The 17,957-nt window shown below is 37.1% G+C and overlaps 1 protein-coding gene across 1 annotated transcript in view; it reads right to left on the minus strand.

Moving 5' to 3' along the window:
• LOC102684936 (UPF0606 protein KIAA1549) overlaps window positions 1-17,957 on the minus strand; it is a 131,294-nt gene that overhangs the window by 11,653 nt on the left and 101,684 nt on the right. Inside the window, exons 12-18 of the mRNA XM_069192154.1 lie at window positions 16,760-16,887; window positions 14,969-14,983; window positions 11,833-12,038; window positions 10,908-11,131; window positions 4,420-4,564; window positions 1,212-1,550; window positions 86-138 (exon numbers count right to left, since the gene is read on the minus strand). Of these exons, the coding sequence (XP_069048255.1) occupies window positions 86-138; window positions 1,212-1,550; window positions 4,420-4,564; window positions 10,908-11,131; window positions 11,833-12,038; window positions 14,969-14,983; window positions 16,760-16,887 (1,110 nt within the window). The remainder of the gene's footprint in view (window positions 1-85; window positions 139-1,211; window positions 1,551-4,419; window positions 4,565-10,907; window positions 11,132-11,832; window positions 12,039-14,968; window positions 14,984-16,759; window positions 16,888-17,957) is intronic.

Below are 17,957 nucleotides of genomic sequence, written 5' to 3' on the forward strand. Positions count from 1 at the left end.
TGATCTAGTATGCTAGTTCCCTGGATTTAATGACAACTTTGTAAATTGTTCCACCTAGTAAGAGAAATAGACTTAATTTTCCTACCTTTGTAGTAACCCTTGAACTGAGGGAGGAGACATTCCTAATTCAGCATACCTCTAAAATACAGTAAATAAATACAGTTTATATCAACACATTTATAAATAAAAGACAAAGCAATGGTAAAAATAAACAATACTAGGTAAATTAAAAGTATATACGTTCCTTTTATTGATTATTTTTGATTTTATGTATCTCTTCCAATTGTGCCAATGTTTCAATGTTACATTGCTGTGTGACATCATTTGTTTTACTAGTCTTCACAAGTCTTCAAAGAGAATGACAGATTCTCCTAACCTCATCAATTTTACCTGAAATCCTACTTAAAATATAAATATTGATTATAAATGTTGACTCTTCTATTAACAATTTGATGTGTCATAAATCAATATTTTTTAAAAGAAAATATAGTATAGTCAAATACAATGAACATTATCTCAGATGTAACAAAATCTAAAGCTAAAAGAGTATAGCAATTGGAAGTATGCAGTATGTCTGACTGCTAGAACAATGCTATATGACAATTTAACCAACACCCAGGTTTCTTTCAAGAAACAGCTGGATAAGATCCTGTGAACAAAGTTTTGGTAATATGCCCTGGAGTCTGGCAAATCTGCATTGCCACAACAGTTTTGCAAACCTTTGTTTGTGCGATGTGACATTAAAACACTAATATCAACAACAACAACAACAACACCCTTTTTATATAATTACTTTTGTGGTACATAATCCCAAAGCAATTTACTATTATACGGTACAATACTATTTAATAATAATAAATACTATGTATTATTATTATTAATAATAATAATAATAATAATAATAATAATTATTATTATTATTATTATTATTATTATTAACAATAATAATATTTATACAGTATTCTACTACATTGTCTAGTTGGCTGGGATGGCAGCATCCCAGTGTGGGATGGGATGGCAGTGTGCCTTGTACATGTCACATGGCATCATGGCTGTACAGCAATATACAAAAGGCTGAGCCTCAGCTTTACTCAAACTTAACCATGGCTGCTCTTGAATTGATTTAAAGGTTATAAGGCATATCCCTCAGGAGGTTATTACCAGTCAAACAACAGAACCCCCTGTGTCTCAGTGCACATTTGGTCCCTTACCGCAGAGAAGGGGCTGAGTCCCTGAGCAGCCGTGTAAGGTGAACCCCACTGGCCCATGCCTGCTCCTCTGGAGGTCCTTGGTGGGGGACTAGAGCTCAGTGGGCCTGAAGTCACACCAGGGAGAGTGATGCCAGCAGTGGTTCCTTGTGATGTGGGCGCTACCAGTGCAAAAGCATCGTCCAGAAGGGAGTGCATCTGTTGACGAGCCTCTTCAATGGAGGGCTGTGGAGGAACATACGCAGGGGGAGGTGGTGCATGGCCCGGAGGAGGGGATCCAACAAACACTTCGTTGTCTTGGGGGGAAGGGCTCCTGGGCTCGGGAGCTTGGTCAGGGTCCGACTGCAAGGAAACAAGCAAGTAGATATAGATGCAAAGAATCTCATATTATGTAACCATCAACCCAGTGTATCTCTGATTTACTGTATTTCTTGACAGCCAATAGCCAGCAGTTGCCAGCAGCCATATCACCCTGCAACTCACAGATGGCAACCCACTAAAGCTATGCAGGTGTGAGCCCGGTCAGTACCTGGATGGGAGACGTCCTGGGAAAAACTAAGGTTGCTGCTAGAAGTGGTATTAGTGGGGCCTGCAGGGGGTGTTCACCCTGCAGTCCATATGGGTCCTAATGCCCCAGTATAGTGACAGGGACACTATACTGTAAACAGGCGCCGTCGGATGAGACGTAAAACCCAGGCCCTGACTCTCTCTGGTCATTAAAAATCCCAGGGCATTTCTCGAAAAGAGCAGGGGTGTAACCCTGACATCCTGGCCAAATTTCCCACTGGCCCTTATCAATCATGGCCTCCTAATAATCCCCTTCTATGAATTGGCTTCATTACTGTGTTCTCCTTTCCACTAATACAGTGGCTGCTGTGTGGTGAGCGTTCTGGTGCACTATGTCTGCCGTCGCATCATCCAGGTGGATGCTGCACATTGATAGTGGTGGAGGGGATCCACATTACCTGTAAAGTGCCCAGAAAAGTGCTATACTGTATAAGTGTAAGCAATTATTAATTATTATTATTATTAAACTTGTTAGAAGGACTGTATGCAAGAAAAGACAAACGATAAGTTTAAAAAAGTAATCCAAAAAGATCCAGCTGATTGCCATGCAGCCCATGCCAGCTTCACCACTTCACAGCCCGGCAGTGTCCCCATTACCTGCAAAACTGCTTTGAGTGGAGTGTCCAGAAAAGTGCTATATAAGTGTAAGGAGTTATTATTATTAATCTCTACCTTTGCAATTAAGGTAGAAGCTGATCGCACTCTGGTTAAAGTAAAATACAATAAACGTATGTTTTTAATTCTCTGAATAATATCAGTCAATGTATAACATATTCAGACTGATCCCACATTTTGAATACTGAACTCAACCAATACAGAACAGTTTTTATATAGTTTCTTCAATATATAGAACAAATTAGATAAAAACTGCAACACCCCAATGTCACGATTGTAGTCTCTCCCCCTTAAGGCACTCCGGCTCTTCCTTGTTAGCCTCATTCCCCGCACCTGTTCCTTGTTCTAGCCTCCTTCCAGCTTCCCTTAAAAGCCAGGGAAGCCTGGCTCCATTATGTTTTTTAATAATAATAATAATAATAATAATAATAATAATAATAATAATAAACTTTATTTTATATACAGTAGCGCCTTTAAAGGTGGCTTCTCAAAGCACTTTACAGGATGACAATAACAATAAATAAGAAGACTACAACAATAAATAAGAAGATTTCACAAGATAGGACACAATTTTAATTACAACAATAAAACAATAACAATAGAGGAGACCGTGGAAGGTGGTATTAAGAAGAGCAGAGGGGTGAAGAATGGAACCAGTTAAGTAAAGGCTTTTCTGAAGAAGAAGGTTTTGAGTCTGGATTTGAAGGAGTTTAGAGAAGGTGACTCTCTGATATCCTTGGGCAAAGAGTTCCAGAGCTTGGGGGAATAGCAGGAGAAGGCCCTGTCGCCCATACAATGTAGACAGGCTTGGGGGACAGTAAGGAGGGCAGAATTTGAAGAGCGGAGGTTGAGAGGTGGGGAGTAGGGCGATAAAAGTTCAGACAGGTATTGAGGTGCCAAGCCATGTAAAGCCTTATAGGTGAGCATGAGGATTTTAAAGTCTACGCGGAATTTGACCGGTAGCCAGTGCAAGGACTCCAGGATAGGAGTAATGTGAACACTTGCACTAGACCTGGTCAGGATTCTGGCTGCTAAATTTTGGACATACTGCAGTTTGTTCAGAGTAGATTTAGATACCCCAGCGAAAGAGCATTACAGTATTCAATTCGAGAGAATACAAATATGTTGATCAGCTTTTCAGCCACAGTTAATGACAGCATAGGGCGTAGTCTTCCGATATTTCTAAGGTGAAAAAAAGATGTTTTGACAGTATGCTCTACATGTGGGTCGAATGTTAAGCCAGAATCGAATATAACCCCAAGGTTTTTCAATTTTGATTGAAGCTTAAGTACAGACCCATCTACGGATACGGTTACAGGACTGGCTTTACGAAGTTGATGGGGGGTACCAATAAGCATGACTTCAGTCTTGTCACAGTTAAGATGTGAAATTTAAGTTTAGAATTTAAGAATTTAAGGCATAGAAATTTAAGTTTCTATGCCTGTTCCTGTTCCCCTTGCCAGTTCTGACCCGGTTCCTGATTTTAATCCTTAGTTTTGGATGGATCACCTGGCCATGGACTTTTGCTTGTGTTTTTGGAATTCGCCTATGGACTTATTATTTGGATTGTTTGCCTCGGCCACACCTTCCCCGTACACCAGCGCACCAAGGACACGCCCCTGTCTCCTGCATGACTTTTTCTGGAAAGAACAGTTCGTGACACCCAAGCAATGAAAAACAAGGTCTAACATGATTTTCCCAGCTCCATCTTGTAAGAAAAACAGAATTATCCTAACTAATAAACAAATTAATATTTTCTACAGCAGTGCTGTAATTCAATTACATTTTAAGTACCTAACTTGCAACTATTACTTTAATGAAGTTAAATATTTTGTGAAATACAGTGTGGAAAAATGTAATTTAGTTATTTGTTAACTTTTTACTAAGGAACTATGGATATTACATAGAATGTGATTTAAAAAACAATATTGGGATTTCGGACAAAATTTGATTTAGGACACCATGAAAGCATGGAAACCTTTCTGTTCTTGAAGACCTGGTGTTATAGAGTGTAAAGAAAGTGACTTACAACGTAAGCTACATTGTTGACTCCAGGGGGCTTCTTATATGTTCCATCACTGTCTGTGGTGATCAGTCTGTCTTTATCTGCATCTGTTAGGCTGCCGTTGACCTGATGCTTTCTTCTCTGCTTTGGAGAACGTTTTCCTCTTGCACTAAAAGAATCATAGGTTAACATAATTATAGTTTAATAAAGTTATAGAGAGGGAATTTTTTATATTTCCACATATTAATCCATCAAAAAAACATTTTCCTATGTGATCATTTTATCTGTGTAACCAGTTAGTGTTAGTTGCAAAGAAAGCAAAGCACATTACATACAGTAGGTAAAAAGGGCTTTCTAGAGAGCCAAGAAAATCATGAATGCACATTCTCTCAGGCAAGCTGAGCAACACACTTTTGTGTGGGAAATGGGTATGTGGAAAGATCAAGAAAATGTGTATGAAAAAATTGATATGAATATACAGTATATATCTACTGTATATCTTAAAAAGAAGGTTACTTGTGTCTCAGTATAAGGTTGTGCTGGGTTAAATACAGGTTTCAAGGGTTGTCTACTCAAAAGTGAGTTGGTGCAGTGTAGAGAAACAGTTCTAATGCTGTCAGGTTAGGCACTATATTATATAGCTCTGAGGTGGAGAAATGTAGAAATACTGTATACTGTAAGTACTGTAGCAGCCAACTCAGTTGCTGCTGTGTCAGGCTGCCAATAAAGTAAAAAAGACGGTCCAATGGGATCAACTGAGAAAGGGATTATCTTGTACTACAGGTTAGATTAAGGTTGTCTCATTCCATACCCCACACGGTGAATGGTAACACCACCTGGTTTAAAAATGCAGCCATCTAGAATGCATGTCAAAATATGTTTCAGCAGTAAGCAAGGTACAGTATAGTGCAGTGTGTTTCAGCATGCTGAATTTAGTGCCACATGCGGTGTGTAAAATGTTAGTGAAACAGTAGCTTTATCTAATCTGTTGTACTACTAAATCCTTCACATGCAATATTAATATGGAATCATGTAACTAAAGGGAATTTCGGTAGCTGTAGATAAAAATAACTGAAGTATAATAATATTTCCAAACATTATTAACTACATTAATAAGCTACATTTAAACACAGTATGCAACCAACAAGGTCATTCAAATCACTACTCAAAACTTTAATTTTAATCTGGCCTCTTTTTTTCCAGAAACCTATTAGTACCATGGAGGAAAAACAATAGCATTTCAACAAGGTTACAATACATTATAAAAAGATACTAGTACTAAAACATCATCACCAACACGCATTACTCTGTTGGCTACGGAAGCAACTTGTGTGTGCTGTCTTGGAATTGACTTGGAACAGAAATAGTGACTGTTTCTCCTCCCTTCACATTTTTTGCCATTTCCTGTGTAATTCCAAATTAAAATGCATTTGATGTAAGTGTAGAATTAAAGCTTTTGGGGTTATAATGCTTAACTATGCCAGCAGCCATATCATCCTGCAACTCACCACTGGCAGCCCCCTGAAGCTAAGCAGGTGTGAACCTGGATGGGAGACCTCCCTGGGAAGAGGTATCAGTGGGGCCAGCAGGGGGTTCTCACCGTGCAGTTGGTGTGAGTCCTAATGCCCCATTAAAGTGATGGGGACACTATACTGTAAAAAGGCGCTGTCCTTTGGATGAGACGTAAACTGAGACGAGACTCTGCGGTCATTAAAAATCCCAGGGTGATCCTCGAAGACTAGGGGTGTAACCCTGGCGTCCTGGCCAAATTTCTCAATGGCCCTTACCAATCATGGCCTTCTAATAATCCCCATCTATGAATTAGCTTCATTACTCTGCTCTCCTCCCCACTGATAGCTGATGTGTGGTTAGTGTTCTGGTGCACTATGGCTACTGTTGCATCATTCAGGTGGGTGCTGCACACTGGTGGTGGTGGAAAAGAAATAAATAATAAATAATATCATTTAAAAAGAAAACCGCTTGTGATTTACAAGTATATATCGCAAAAAGTCACTCTTGTACCTTCATACCCCCTTCAGCCGTCTCCTTTTTTCATGGTGTATCCTCTGCAATAAGCATCTGGATCTGTAAAAGTTTATACTTTATGTCTTATGTTTTTTGTAATCAACTGTTTTTTCATCCAATCCATGTGTCTTACTGGCAGGAACTGGCTGTAACAGTTTGTAGATGCCTTCAGACTGCCAAACTTACTCACTTTTCACAATCCATAACTGGTGAAGGGAACCTGTCCCAGGCTTTCTGTACAGTACTGTATGTGAAAAATATGTGGCATAGCCAAGTGATAAAACGACCTGTTATTTGTTAATATTGTGTTCTAGTTCCTGATAACTTTACACAACATTTTGATAGACACCCAAAAGAAGTAATAGTACCCAGTAATAGTAATAGTACCAAAAAGAACAAGAGTAATAAGAGACTTCAGGCAAATTCTTCTCTTCCTTCTGATAAATTTTCTATAGAGTGAGATCAGAATGTTGTACTGTTTGAGCACAACAGGATATGGCTTTGCTTGTAATGCTCTTAGGACCACTGTAGCTGCCTCTGTCCCTTCACTTACATTGTTTTTGGCTTGAGAGAGGATGTCTTGCCATAATATTTCATGTACAGTAAGTACTGTAAATACATGCAGATACAGTACTTCTTTTTACTTCTTGATCTCCTGCATTGTGTTTTAAGATGTACTGTATTTATTCTCCCCATACTTTCAACTGTTTGCTGTTTTTTGCCATATTAGCTTACCTGGCCTCTGTTCCATTTTGACATAGTTTCAGCTTCCACACAATATTGTGCAGTAATTTTTCCCAACTCAGGTCCTCCTGCTTCAGTCTTGTGCCTGGCTGTTGCTTTTCCTTCTTCTATCCCAGACCTCACCTTTGCTTATTGATGCTTTTTGCTGACCTGATTACTTTTTTAAAAGTATCGTTTGTCTGTTCTTGCACATAGTCCTTCTAACAAGTTTAATAATAATAATTAATAATTGCTTACAGATGCAGCCATTCAAAATGGGTGAGGTATTTCGCGGCATACCCCGGTGGGCGTGTCGCGGTATCACGCGGTATCACGCAGTATCACGCGTCATTTGACGCTCTGCCGGAAACTATCCGGCGTCACCTTGTAAAACCGCCAGGGAGAGCTTAACCTCTCATGTACCTGTACAGCATTTGAGCCTTTAATTTTGAACTGTGTATTACAGCATGTTAATCATCAGTCATTAAAATGTTGGTATATTTTATGAAAGCAAGATTGCTCAGTTGGACAAAAGTACACAACCTACCTTTATCAGAAATATTTATGCATCAAAGCCTTTACTGAAGATATTACTAATAGTATTAATAATGGATGGCTTTGGACAAGCTGTATACTCAAAGTATAATTTCTTTAGCACATTTGTACAAGCACTTGGAATCTGTCCAAGCCATACTTTGTCAGGCATTTTGTTTTACTTCAACTGGCATAAAAACTTCCTTGCTTTTAACAGGGTGTTTCATAATTTCTAACTATGAAAATGATTTAAAATGCGACACTTATCATTCAACTAGAGCTCAAAATATCACAAGGATCCTCAAGAGCACAGCAAAGAGTGTATTAAAAGACACTTGTATTTATCAACGCTTTCTTTTCCGTATACCAGATTTTATGGAATCACTTCAGAAGGGTGTCAGCCAGTCAGATTCCAGGAATCGGTACTTTAAAGGAAAAATACACACCGGTATTCCATTTCTCCCTAACGATTTTAAGCATCGAAGTATTTAACTAGCATGTGAAATAGCGTGTGAAAAAGTGGTCGTTTTAAGCTTTTCTGCCAATATAATATGGAATCGTGTATCTAAAGAATTTAATAACGGCATGATTATATTCGTGTACTGTGACAGGGCTGTGTAGGGCTGTTTCACCTCCCTGCGCATGTGAGTTGTCTTGTAGCCTACTGGTCTACGTGCGTGACTAACAACGCACAGGTTGTGTGTTCGAATCCAGCTGGTGTTGGACTTTTCTTTTAACAAACATTTCTTCGAAAAAATAGAATAGTGATATTATGGACAATCAATTGACTTTTATATTTCAAAATATCGGAACATGATCGATTCTAAGTCATTTTTGATAACAATGAATAGTCACCTTCTTCCCTACTGACAGCGGTTCCTGCTTCTATTGTGCGTGTGTGTGCAACAGAGTAAATTTTTATAGAGAAATGGAGGCTGGACAGTATGCGTTACAATATAAACATTTATATTGATTTAAATCGTGTTCTGATTTAAATCGCAAACGCGTGTTTAATTATGTGTTTTTTAATCATAATCAGGCTAATGCATTTCTACATTTTCTGTATGAACCAGCTTAGAGGATCATACAGAAAGACAGCTTGTGTTTAAATTGAGTGTTAGGTAATTTGTTCTTCTAAAGTCATGGTCAGCATTTATTATTGTACTGTGCTGTAAACTTTTTAACATTAACAATAATTATATTCAAGTTCATAGTATGATTAACATGCTGTAATACACAGTTCAAAATTAAAGGCTCAAATGCTGTACAGGTACATGAGAGGTTAAGCTCCCCCTGGCGGTTTTACAAGGTGACGCCGGATAGTTTCCGGCAGAGCGTCAAATGACGCGTGATACCGCGTGATACCGCGACACGCCCACCGGGGTATGCCGCGAAATACCTCACCCATTTTGAATTAAATAATAAGCAATTATTAATTATTATTATTAAACTTGTTAGAAGGACTGTGTGCAAGAACAGACAAACGATACTTTTAAAAAAGTAATCAGGTCAGCAAAAAGCATCAATAAGCAAAGGTGAGGTCTGGGATAGAAGAAGGAAAAGCAACATCCAGGCTCAAGACTGAAGCAGGACCTGAGTTGGGAACCATTACTGCACAATATTGTGTGGAAGCTGAAACTATGTCAAAATGGAACAGAGGCCAAGTAAGCTAAAATGGCAAAAAAACGGCAAACAGTTGAAAGTATGGGGAGAATAAATACAGTACATCTTAAAACACAATGCAGGAGATCAAAAAGTAAAAAGAAGTACTGTATCTGCATGTATTTACAGTACTTACTGTACATGAAATATTATGGCAAGACATCCTCTCTCAAGCCAAAAACAATGTAAGTGAAGGGACAGAGGCAGCTACAGTGGTCCTAAGAGCATTACAAGCAAAGCCATATCCTGTTGTGCTCAAACAGTACAACATTCTGATCTCACTCTATAGAAAATTTATCAGAAGGAAGAGAAGAATTTGCCTGAAGTCTCTTATTACTCTTGTTCTTTTTGGTACTATTACTATTACTGGGTACTATTACTTCTTTTGGGTGTCTATCAAAATGTTGTGTAAAGTTATCAGGAACTAGAACACAATATTAACAAATAACAGGTCGTTTTATCACTTGGCTATGCCACATATTTTTCACATACAGTACTGTACAGAAAGCCTGGGACAGGTTCCCTTCACCAGTTATGGATTGTGAAAAGTGAGTAAGTTTGGCAGTCTGAAGGCATCTACAAACTGTTACAGCCAGTTCCTGCCAGTAAGACACATGGATTGGATGAAAAAACAGTTGATTACAAAAAACATAAGACATAAAGTATAAACTTTTACAGATCCAGATGCTTATTGCAGAGGATACACCATGAAAAAAGGAGACGGCTGAAGGGGGTATGAAGGTACAAGAGTGACTTTTTGCGATATATACTTGTAAATCACAAGCGGTTTTCTTTTTAAATGATATTATTTACATGATCAGTGTTATACTTAAATATACTGTATACTGTATGTAATATAGGCAACTTCGATGGTTCTACAGGGACAAGTACATTATCTGCAATACTTTTTAAATATACATTCTTTTTGCCAGATGCAAGTGTTTATCACACAGAAACATAGCTGATTTTACATAATCTATTGCTCTTGAAAAGAAAAATATCTTGAATCTTTTTGCACTCTAGCACAAAAAACATAAAAATATTTAAACTACACTATTGACAGAATACCACTAAGCCTTCATCTTCCATCCTGTATAGGAAAAATGGGAATAAATATAGTAAAATATTTAATCTTTTTCAAAATGATGCATTTGTCTTTAAGATTTAATTTATTTATGAATAGTTAAAAATAATATTTCAGCAACATCTCTTCAATAGCTTCAGAGGTCCATTGAACATACAGCCTACTTGGTATTCTCCAGCTGGAAAAAAACTGGGACAAACCTATTTATGTCCTACTTAGCTTATGTGTTTGTATTCTTCCTAGCAAATTTTAAAGAGAAAATCTCCTCACTATATTAGCTGGAATTGTGTTGTTAAGCATCTCCTTCAGAAAAAAGATTAAATGTTGAGAGATCCAAAAATATTTCTTATAAAAATGTTATTATAAAACTAAAACAGAATGAATACCCAGAATTAATTAGTGTATTAAGCAACAGAAAAAACAGTTTACCTAAGGTAATGAGATGCTTTAATTATGACAGGCAGTGAATAAGTGAATCTCTAACCTCTTCTTGGATTCTATAAACACTGAAGGCACATGCACTTCAGGATCCAGGATCCTGTCAATCTGCATCTGAGCTTTCTGATAGATACGGCGGTGCTCCCTGGAGTCCACGATACCAATGTCATCCATGGCCGGAAAGTCGTAGTGTCCTTTTCTTTTAGCTCTTAGACGGATCTTATTCCGATGGTGTTCAATCTCGGACTTGTGCCTCAATGCTGTCTGTATCTAAAATGAAAGCAAACACTGACTCCATTAAATGAAAGGATAAGAAAGCTATTTACTGCACAAATCTTTACAATGAAAATTTGGAACTCAAAAGAAGTGCAATCACAGATATACTGTACTATTAGTCAAAAAAGTTTGATAAAGGTTTCTGTATTTTTTTCTGTAAATTCTTAGTGTTATTGATGATAATAATACAAGGAGTGCTAAAGGTTATGGATTATTGTTATTAAGCTGTGTAAACATGTTATAAACATGTTTTCCTCCAACCTTCCAAGACATGCTGGCTAGGTTAAATGGGTTCGCTAAATTGTCCCATTGTGCTTGTATTTGTGTATCTGCCCTGCTGTCCTGTGTCTGCTTGGTCTGGCTCCAGTTTTCCACAACCCTCAGGATGAAGAGGGTATGATTATACACTATACTGTATAATATCATGATTAATAATTCTCTATAAATATTCGTGCCACAGCTATGAAAGAGTTCCTTTCGGGTTATGTACAGACATGTGGAATTCAGCTGTTATGTAACCTGAGGAGTGGGTGTATAGGAACATACACAATACACACAGAGGCAATGCAAAGTACTGTACATCTGTACTGTACAAAGTACTGTCAGACTGGAAAACTAATCTGTTTTAAGAAATACAGGTCTTTAACAAGCCAAACATTTTCCTGCATCAATGTTGCCTTGACGCCAAGACTCACCTCCTTGTTGATTTTGGCAGTTTCTGACACTTTCTCCAAAACTGCCGTGCTGTGAAGTGGTGAAGCGGGCATGGGCTGCATGGCAATCAGCTGGATCTTGTTGGAAACCCGTTTGGTTGCCTCAGATGTGCGAGACATTCTATCAACGTGCTCAAATATAGAGGCAGAGGAAAGTGGCTCCTCTGTGCCATTCATCTGTAGAGGACCTGCTTTCAGGGATGTACACAAGATTATCATCAGAACTGTGAAATTCCAGGCAATCACTAACAAAAGTTTTTGAACACCCAAAAAGTACTGTGCTCTTTTTACACATGCATTTTATGTAAATTAAGAAGTATGAGCTATCTTCATCTTTCATTTGACTTCCAGTTCCTATAGCAAATCAGAAATTCATCAGTATTTTCAAGATGTGGAAAATCCTTTTGCAAAAGGTTTTTCCATAATGTTGTTTTTCAGCACAAATACTGTATACAGTATGTGCATAAATATGCACTGCAGAGTTATGAGTAAATGCATCTCACAATCCGAATCTTTGAAGGTTCGCATATTGCATATTTTTTTCTTATTTCTCCTGAATATGGAAATAGGAATTGTTAATGACTGTGTTTAGTGAGAATGTGAGCCCTTAAGTACTTACAGCAGAGTAAGATTCAATAGGAGAATTGACACTGACGCACTGTAAGCTCAGTTTGTGCATGCATATCACATTGGTGTACACTGCTAGCTTGGCAGACTCACATCCAACCAAACCTGGCAGCAACTGAAGAATCTTAACAGCTGTCAATCACATAGCTGAGATGCAGATGTCTTGATATATATCTCAATATGTTTCTGTAGAATAGTCTTTCCAAAGTACAAATTCTTATAATTTAATTGAATTCTGTGTCTATAAGCAATATAAATCTAAAAAAAAGATTTAGAGAAAATCAAGTCTAATCAAATAAACATGATTTATTCTGTACTGTATATATCCATGTATTTTTCAAATGGAAAAAAACAAAATTAAACTGGATAATGCATTTGGATGATTCTACTTTATGTTAGAATGTGTTTCATGCATTAATCTGAAAATAGATAGCAAAGTCAATGTGCAAAAGTACAATATTGCTCATTTGCCACTGGGTCACCCTATCTCATTCATTCAGATTATACTTTTAACTGCGTAGAAATAAGCATTCTCCTACACTATTGTCGAACATAAATGGTAAGATAAAAGATTGTCTGTTCTTGTGAAAAATTTAAAAATGAATATAAAGGGAATATGCTATCATTTCTGTTAAATCTGTGTTCATTCATTTGGTCTTTATAAAGAATGTATCTAAATTAAACTTATTTATAACATAGGTAAATAACTGGTTGCATAAACATAATAAATACTCTTTGTAGTATCCAAAACTACATTTTGAGGCTACAGGTACAAATATCTGAAGAAATTCTAACGTAATTTTACAACAGAATGACATTTCTGAATTTTAAAGGGGAAGAGTATTCTAAAAAGTTTTAAAAGCAGGGCATTGGGTTGTGGGTTATTTAATATCTTAATGGCTAGGCTGTTGCAATGTTTTGCTCTATCATCATATGAACAGTCAATGCTGTTAGCATGAAAAACAAAGATTTTAAATCCACACATGCGATGGAAAACCTCTGTAATTGAGAGACGAGTATGGGGGACATATCGACCTTTCAGCTGCCCTTGTTTGCCTTTTTAGAAAATCAGAGAAAATCCTTTTGAAAGAACAATACATTTCAATGTTTATAACCTAAGAGTCCTAAAATAACAAGGATGAACACTGTACAGTACTTGATATGATAAACATCTCTTTCTGCCTGTAAAAGAGATTAATATAACTAGAACCAAAAAGTGACCTCTATGTGTGTTTTTCATGCAACTTTTAATCCCAACACAATATGACCTTTTAATGTTCTTCTGCTACCCTTTTCCATCAGGGGGCTAGCGTACAGTATTTTCTTTGGGATTTGAGAGCTACAATACACAGTATAACAAAGTGTTCGACTGCAGACAGGGTAATGCTTGTTACTAATTGAATGGAATTGGTCTTTGGAGTATCAGGTATTGGTTTGGTGTTTAGATAAAAGATGTATTATACAGTAGGTAGAGTATTTTTTGGCAACATTCACCAACAGAACCTACAGTAACATAACTCCAGGCCAAAAGTCCTGCTGCTATTGTCAGTATCTTTCATAAAACAACTGATGAAATACCGGCAATAAATACAGTGTGCCGTAAGCAGTATTAATTACTGTTCTAATATTAAAAGCTAAAACATTTAAGTGTAATCAATGCTATTGTACAGCCTTCGCCTGGCATTGCGGCAGAAGAGTGCCTGGCTGGGGTACACAGCAAGGAGCAGGACGGTAGTAGTACATGTAGTTGTCAAGGTGGGGACTAGGAAAACCACTGACCAGTGAAGCTGATCCATTGTAAAATGGGTGTACAAAGTGGTGACATCGCCTGTAAATGTAAATAGTTCCCTGGTTTCGCACCCCTTTTATACTTGTACCCAATTGCCACCCTATCCCTGTGTAACTACCCGAATAGACCCCAGTGTGTTGTGCTCTCTCTCTGGCTCTCTCGCTCTCTCTCTGCTTGTGCATGGGCGCTTTGGTTGTGCTTGCTGTGCCGGACGCCCGTCCGAAAAATAAAAGCGCTGTTCCTCTCCGACTCCGAGAGTCAGAATTACTGTGTCAGTCCTCGCCAAACCCGAAAACGTTACACTATACAGTATATATGAAATGTTTTGGTTTTTAAAAGGCTCAAGGCATGCTCCGTAATATGCAAGTCACGTGTTTGAGTGTATACACAGGTAGGCAATTTACATATTAATGACATTCACCATTGTAACTATTCTATTTCTTAATTGTGAAATACTATTGTATTTTACACAAAATTGCAGATTTGAGTCAAGGCATCATATTGGTTTCATGTTTTACGTTAACAGAACTTGTATTGGTTAATGGTTACTAATTGTAGCAGACACCTTCATTAACACATTCTGTGGTTCAAATGAGGAAAGACTGACATAGCTGTTAATTTTAATAGAATAACCCAAATGTCTTGACATTTTCAATGTTTTACTTTATCAACAAAGGAAGTTAATAGTGAAAAAAATCTTACCAATTTTATTTTTTCCTGAGAGCAAAAAGAAAATACAGTATCAATAGATGAATCAATAGATGAAAGTAATGTCCAGAGAATGAGATAAGATTTCTTTGTTTGAAACACATACCAGCAAATATAGTGTTTTGAAAACATATTCAGACCCTTCCTCTATGGTGTTCAATTTTGTGAAATTGCAAAATGATTAATACATTTTTAATTAATAATCTTACTCATAGCCTGAGTGCTCAAACTGAAGACTAATATATGTTATAGAAAAAGTCAGAAAAACTGAAGAAAAAAAAATTAAATGTGTTGACTGCATAAGTATTGGGTGAACTCAATATTTGTTGGAAGTACCTTTGGTAACAATTATGGCCGCAGGCCTTTATGGATTACTCTCTACGATATTTGTACACTGACTTTTGCAATTGCACACTATGCAATTTTTGCCCATTCTTGGTAGATTTGCTCAAGCTCTCCCAAGTTGCTTGTGGGTCACTTACAGACTACAGTTTTCAAGTCTTCCTGGGGGTTTTCAATAGGATTCAAGTTAGTTTAGCTTTGGGCTTGAGCTTTGGATAACTGTCCTACTGAAAGGTGAATTTTGTCCCAATTTTAAGTTTTAAGTCTAAAGCACTTAAAATTCTCTTAACATTTGCCAATACTTTGCTCAAAGTCATCAGTCCTGATAAGCTTCTTAGTATCTGCTGATGAGAAGCAGGTCTGTATGTCAGAATGGAAAACCCATCTCTAACCAATCATGGTTAATGGTAGGGATGGTGCTGACTGAGTGATGTATTGTTCTGGATTTGTGTCAGATGTTGCGTTTAGAGAAAAAAAACTCCAATTGTGTCTTGTCTGATCACAAAACCTTTTTCTACTTGAGGTATCACAAAAATGTTTTGTTGCTGCAAACACAAGATTTGAGATGGATTTTAATCTACCAAACAGGCCAGCTGCGTAAAGCAACTGGGATATTGAACTCTTTCAAAGTTATCATTGGCCATATATTTGGATCTCTTATCAGTTCCCTCCTTGCCCAGCTGCCCTTGCTTGCCCAGGAGAGATGGCCAAATCTAGCCAGTGTCTAAAGTCACGTTTTAATGTTTGACTTTACAATACTCAAAGGATAATTTGATTTTTCAAGCGTGATCTAAGCTTTTCCACAACTTAACCCTCAGAGTGTTTTTAAAGCTCCTTGGTCTCCCTAGTTGAATCCTTGTTTGAAAGTACCTTACTGAGGTACTGTACCTTACAGAATCAGGTGCATTTATTGTGAAAACATGTGAACCACTATTATTGCATACAGAGGCCACTCGATTATCTGTAGCTCGTGCACCTAAATTAATTTACGTTTGTTGTAAATTCACTGAATATTTAATGCAATCTCACATTTTTCTACACATTATCTATTTACATATTTTGTTTTTTGCTATGATTGTATGGAGCAGGTTGAGTACAGTATATAACACAATTACATGACACTTCAAAGTGTCAAGACTGCAGGCTTTAAAGAAACAATACTGTATGTTAAATCTTTGTTTTTTCTGAGACACTGTAAGCAATAGCTTTAAAGTTCACAGTTTACCTGTTTTCACATTTTATTAATGTCTAATAAAGATTAAGAATCCACCCAGACATTTTAAGCAATATGACTTATATGACTGAAGAGTGCATCACAGTGAAGGGTGAAGAACTGACAGGACTTACTGTGAAGTCTTTTAGCAGGAAAGAAAGTATTGTTTTCAATCATTTTTTTTCCAGTGTTGATCATTAATACAAATTCAAGTTAAATGATGTACTTGCCATTCCTGACAGTTTTCCGATGCTGCTTTCCATCGTTTGGGGTGATGGAGGGTCTCGTGCTCTCCTCAGCTGATTCCCTTCCACTAGAAGGCTCACTCACTGTGGACTCGGCATCAGAAGGGGAAATTCTGTCCAACAACAAAAGCATCAATGTCTTTGCTCCGACAAATTCGGACATGTAACATAATTTAAACACTCTGCAGTCCAATATATTAAAATTACACTGCACATTAAAATGTAAACTGTAGCCTAGTGTACCTTGCTGTTCTGAATTGCATTTGTTCATTTTGTGTAGATCAGTTTTTATTTATTAAATTCCTCAAAAACAGAACAGTATGATATATTATCCTCCCCAGCAAGTCCAAATGTACTGAAAAAAATAATGTGGACAGACTCTTGTCCAGTCATGCAATGAATATTTACAACCACTATAAACCTCTTGTGGAAACACCATCTAGGTCAACATGTGTTACTGTTTTAGTGTTTTTTCAGGAAAATCAGGAATAAAACCATTTTACAAACTCCACTGTTTAAAGTTTGTGCAAGCTCTAAATTCAGCTTTTTGTATAAAAGCAAATTCAGTCATATGCTTTGTTAGTATTTCTGTCATAAAATAATTCACCCCCTGTCTTAGGAGGCGATGTGTTGTCTTGAGATTTAAAAAGGATACACATTTTGAGTTTCTGCATTTCGTATTTCATTACATTTTGGATATTTAAGTAAAAAAAGTTTATTTGATTTTTAATTAAGTGCATGGTTTTTATAACAAATTCTATAACTTAGGGCCTCAAAGCCTCTTTCTAATGGCTACAGAATACTGCTGCCCTCTAGTAACTTCAAAATACCTCTCCTCTTGGTGTCCTATGATCCTGTATGGCTGTTGACTACATAGAGATGGATTGTGATTCATTCACCTAATAATAAGGACTAGCTGAACATTGGTATTGATGGATTCCTATAACTTGAGAAACCAGTCAATCATATCAAATGTCAAAAAAGCAGAATTTACTGGAGTATAAGTGGAACCAAAATTGTTTTTATTTTAGAGTAACTTGTTGTCTTAAAAAGCTTTTTTGGTAGTGTAAATTTCAAATGTGTACATTTTCAAATATTTTATATTGATTTGCAAGAGTATACATAAGGATATTAAAGCCCTGATTTTCAAAGACTGGCACAAGGTTGACTGGCCAGTAAATAT

This window comes from Lepisosteus oculatus, chromosome 7, assembly GCF_040954835.1.
Source record: "Lepisosteus oculatus isolate fLepOcu1 chromosome 7, fLepOcu1.hap2, whole genome shotgun sequence".
Lineage (NCBI taxonomy): Eukaryota > Metazoa > Chordata > Actinopteri > Semionotiformes > Lepisosteidae > Lepisosteus > Lepisosteus oculatus.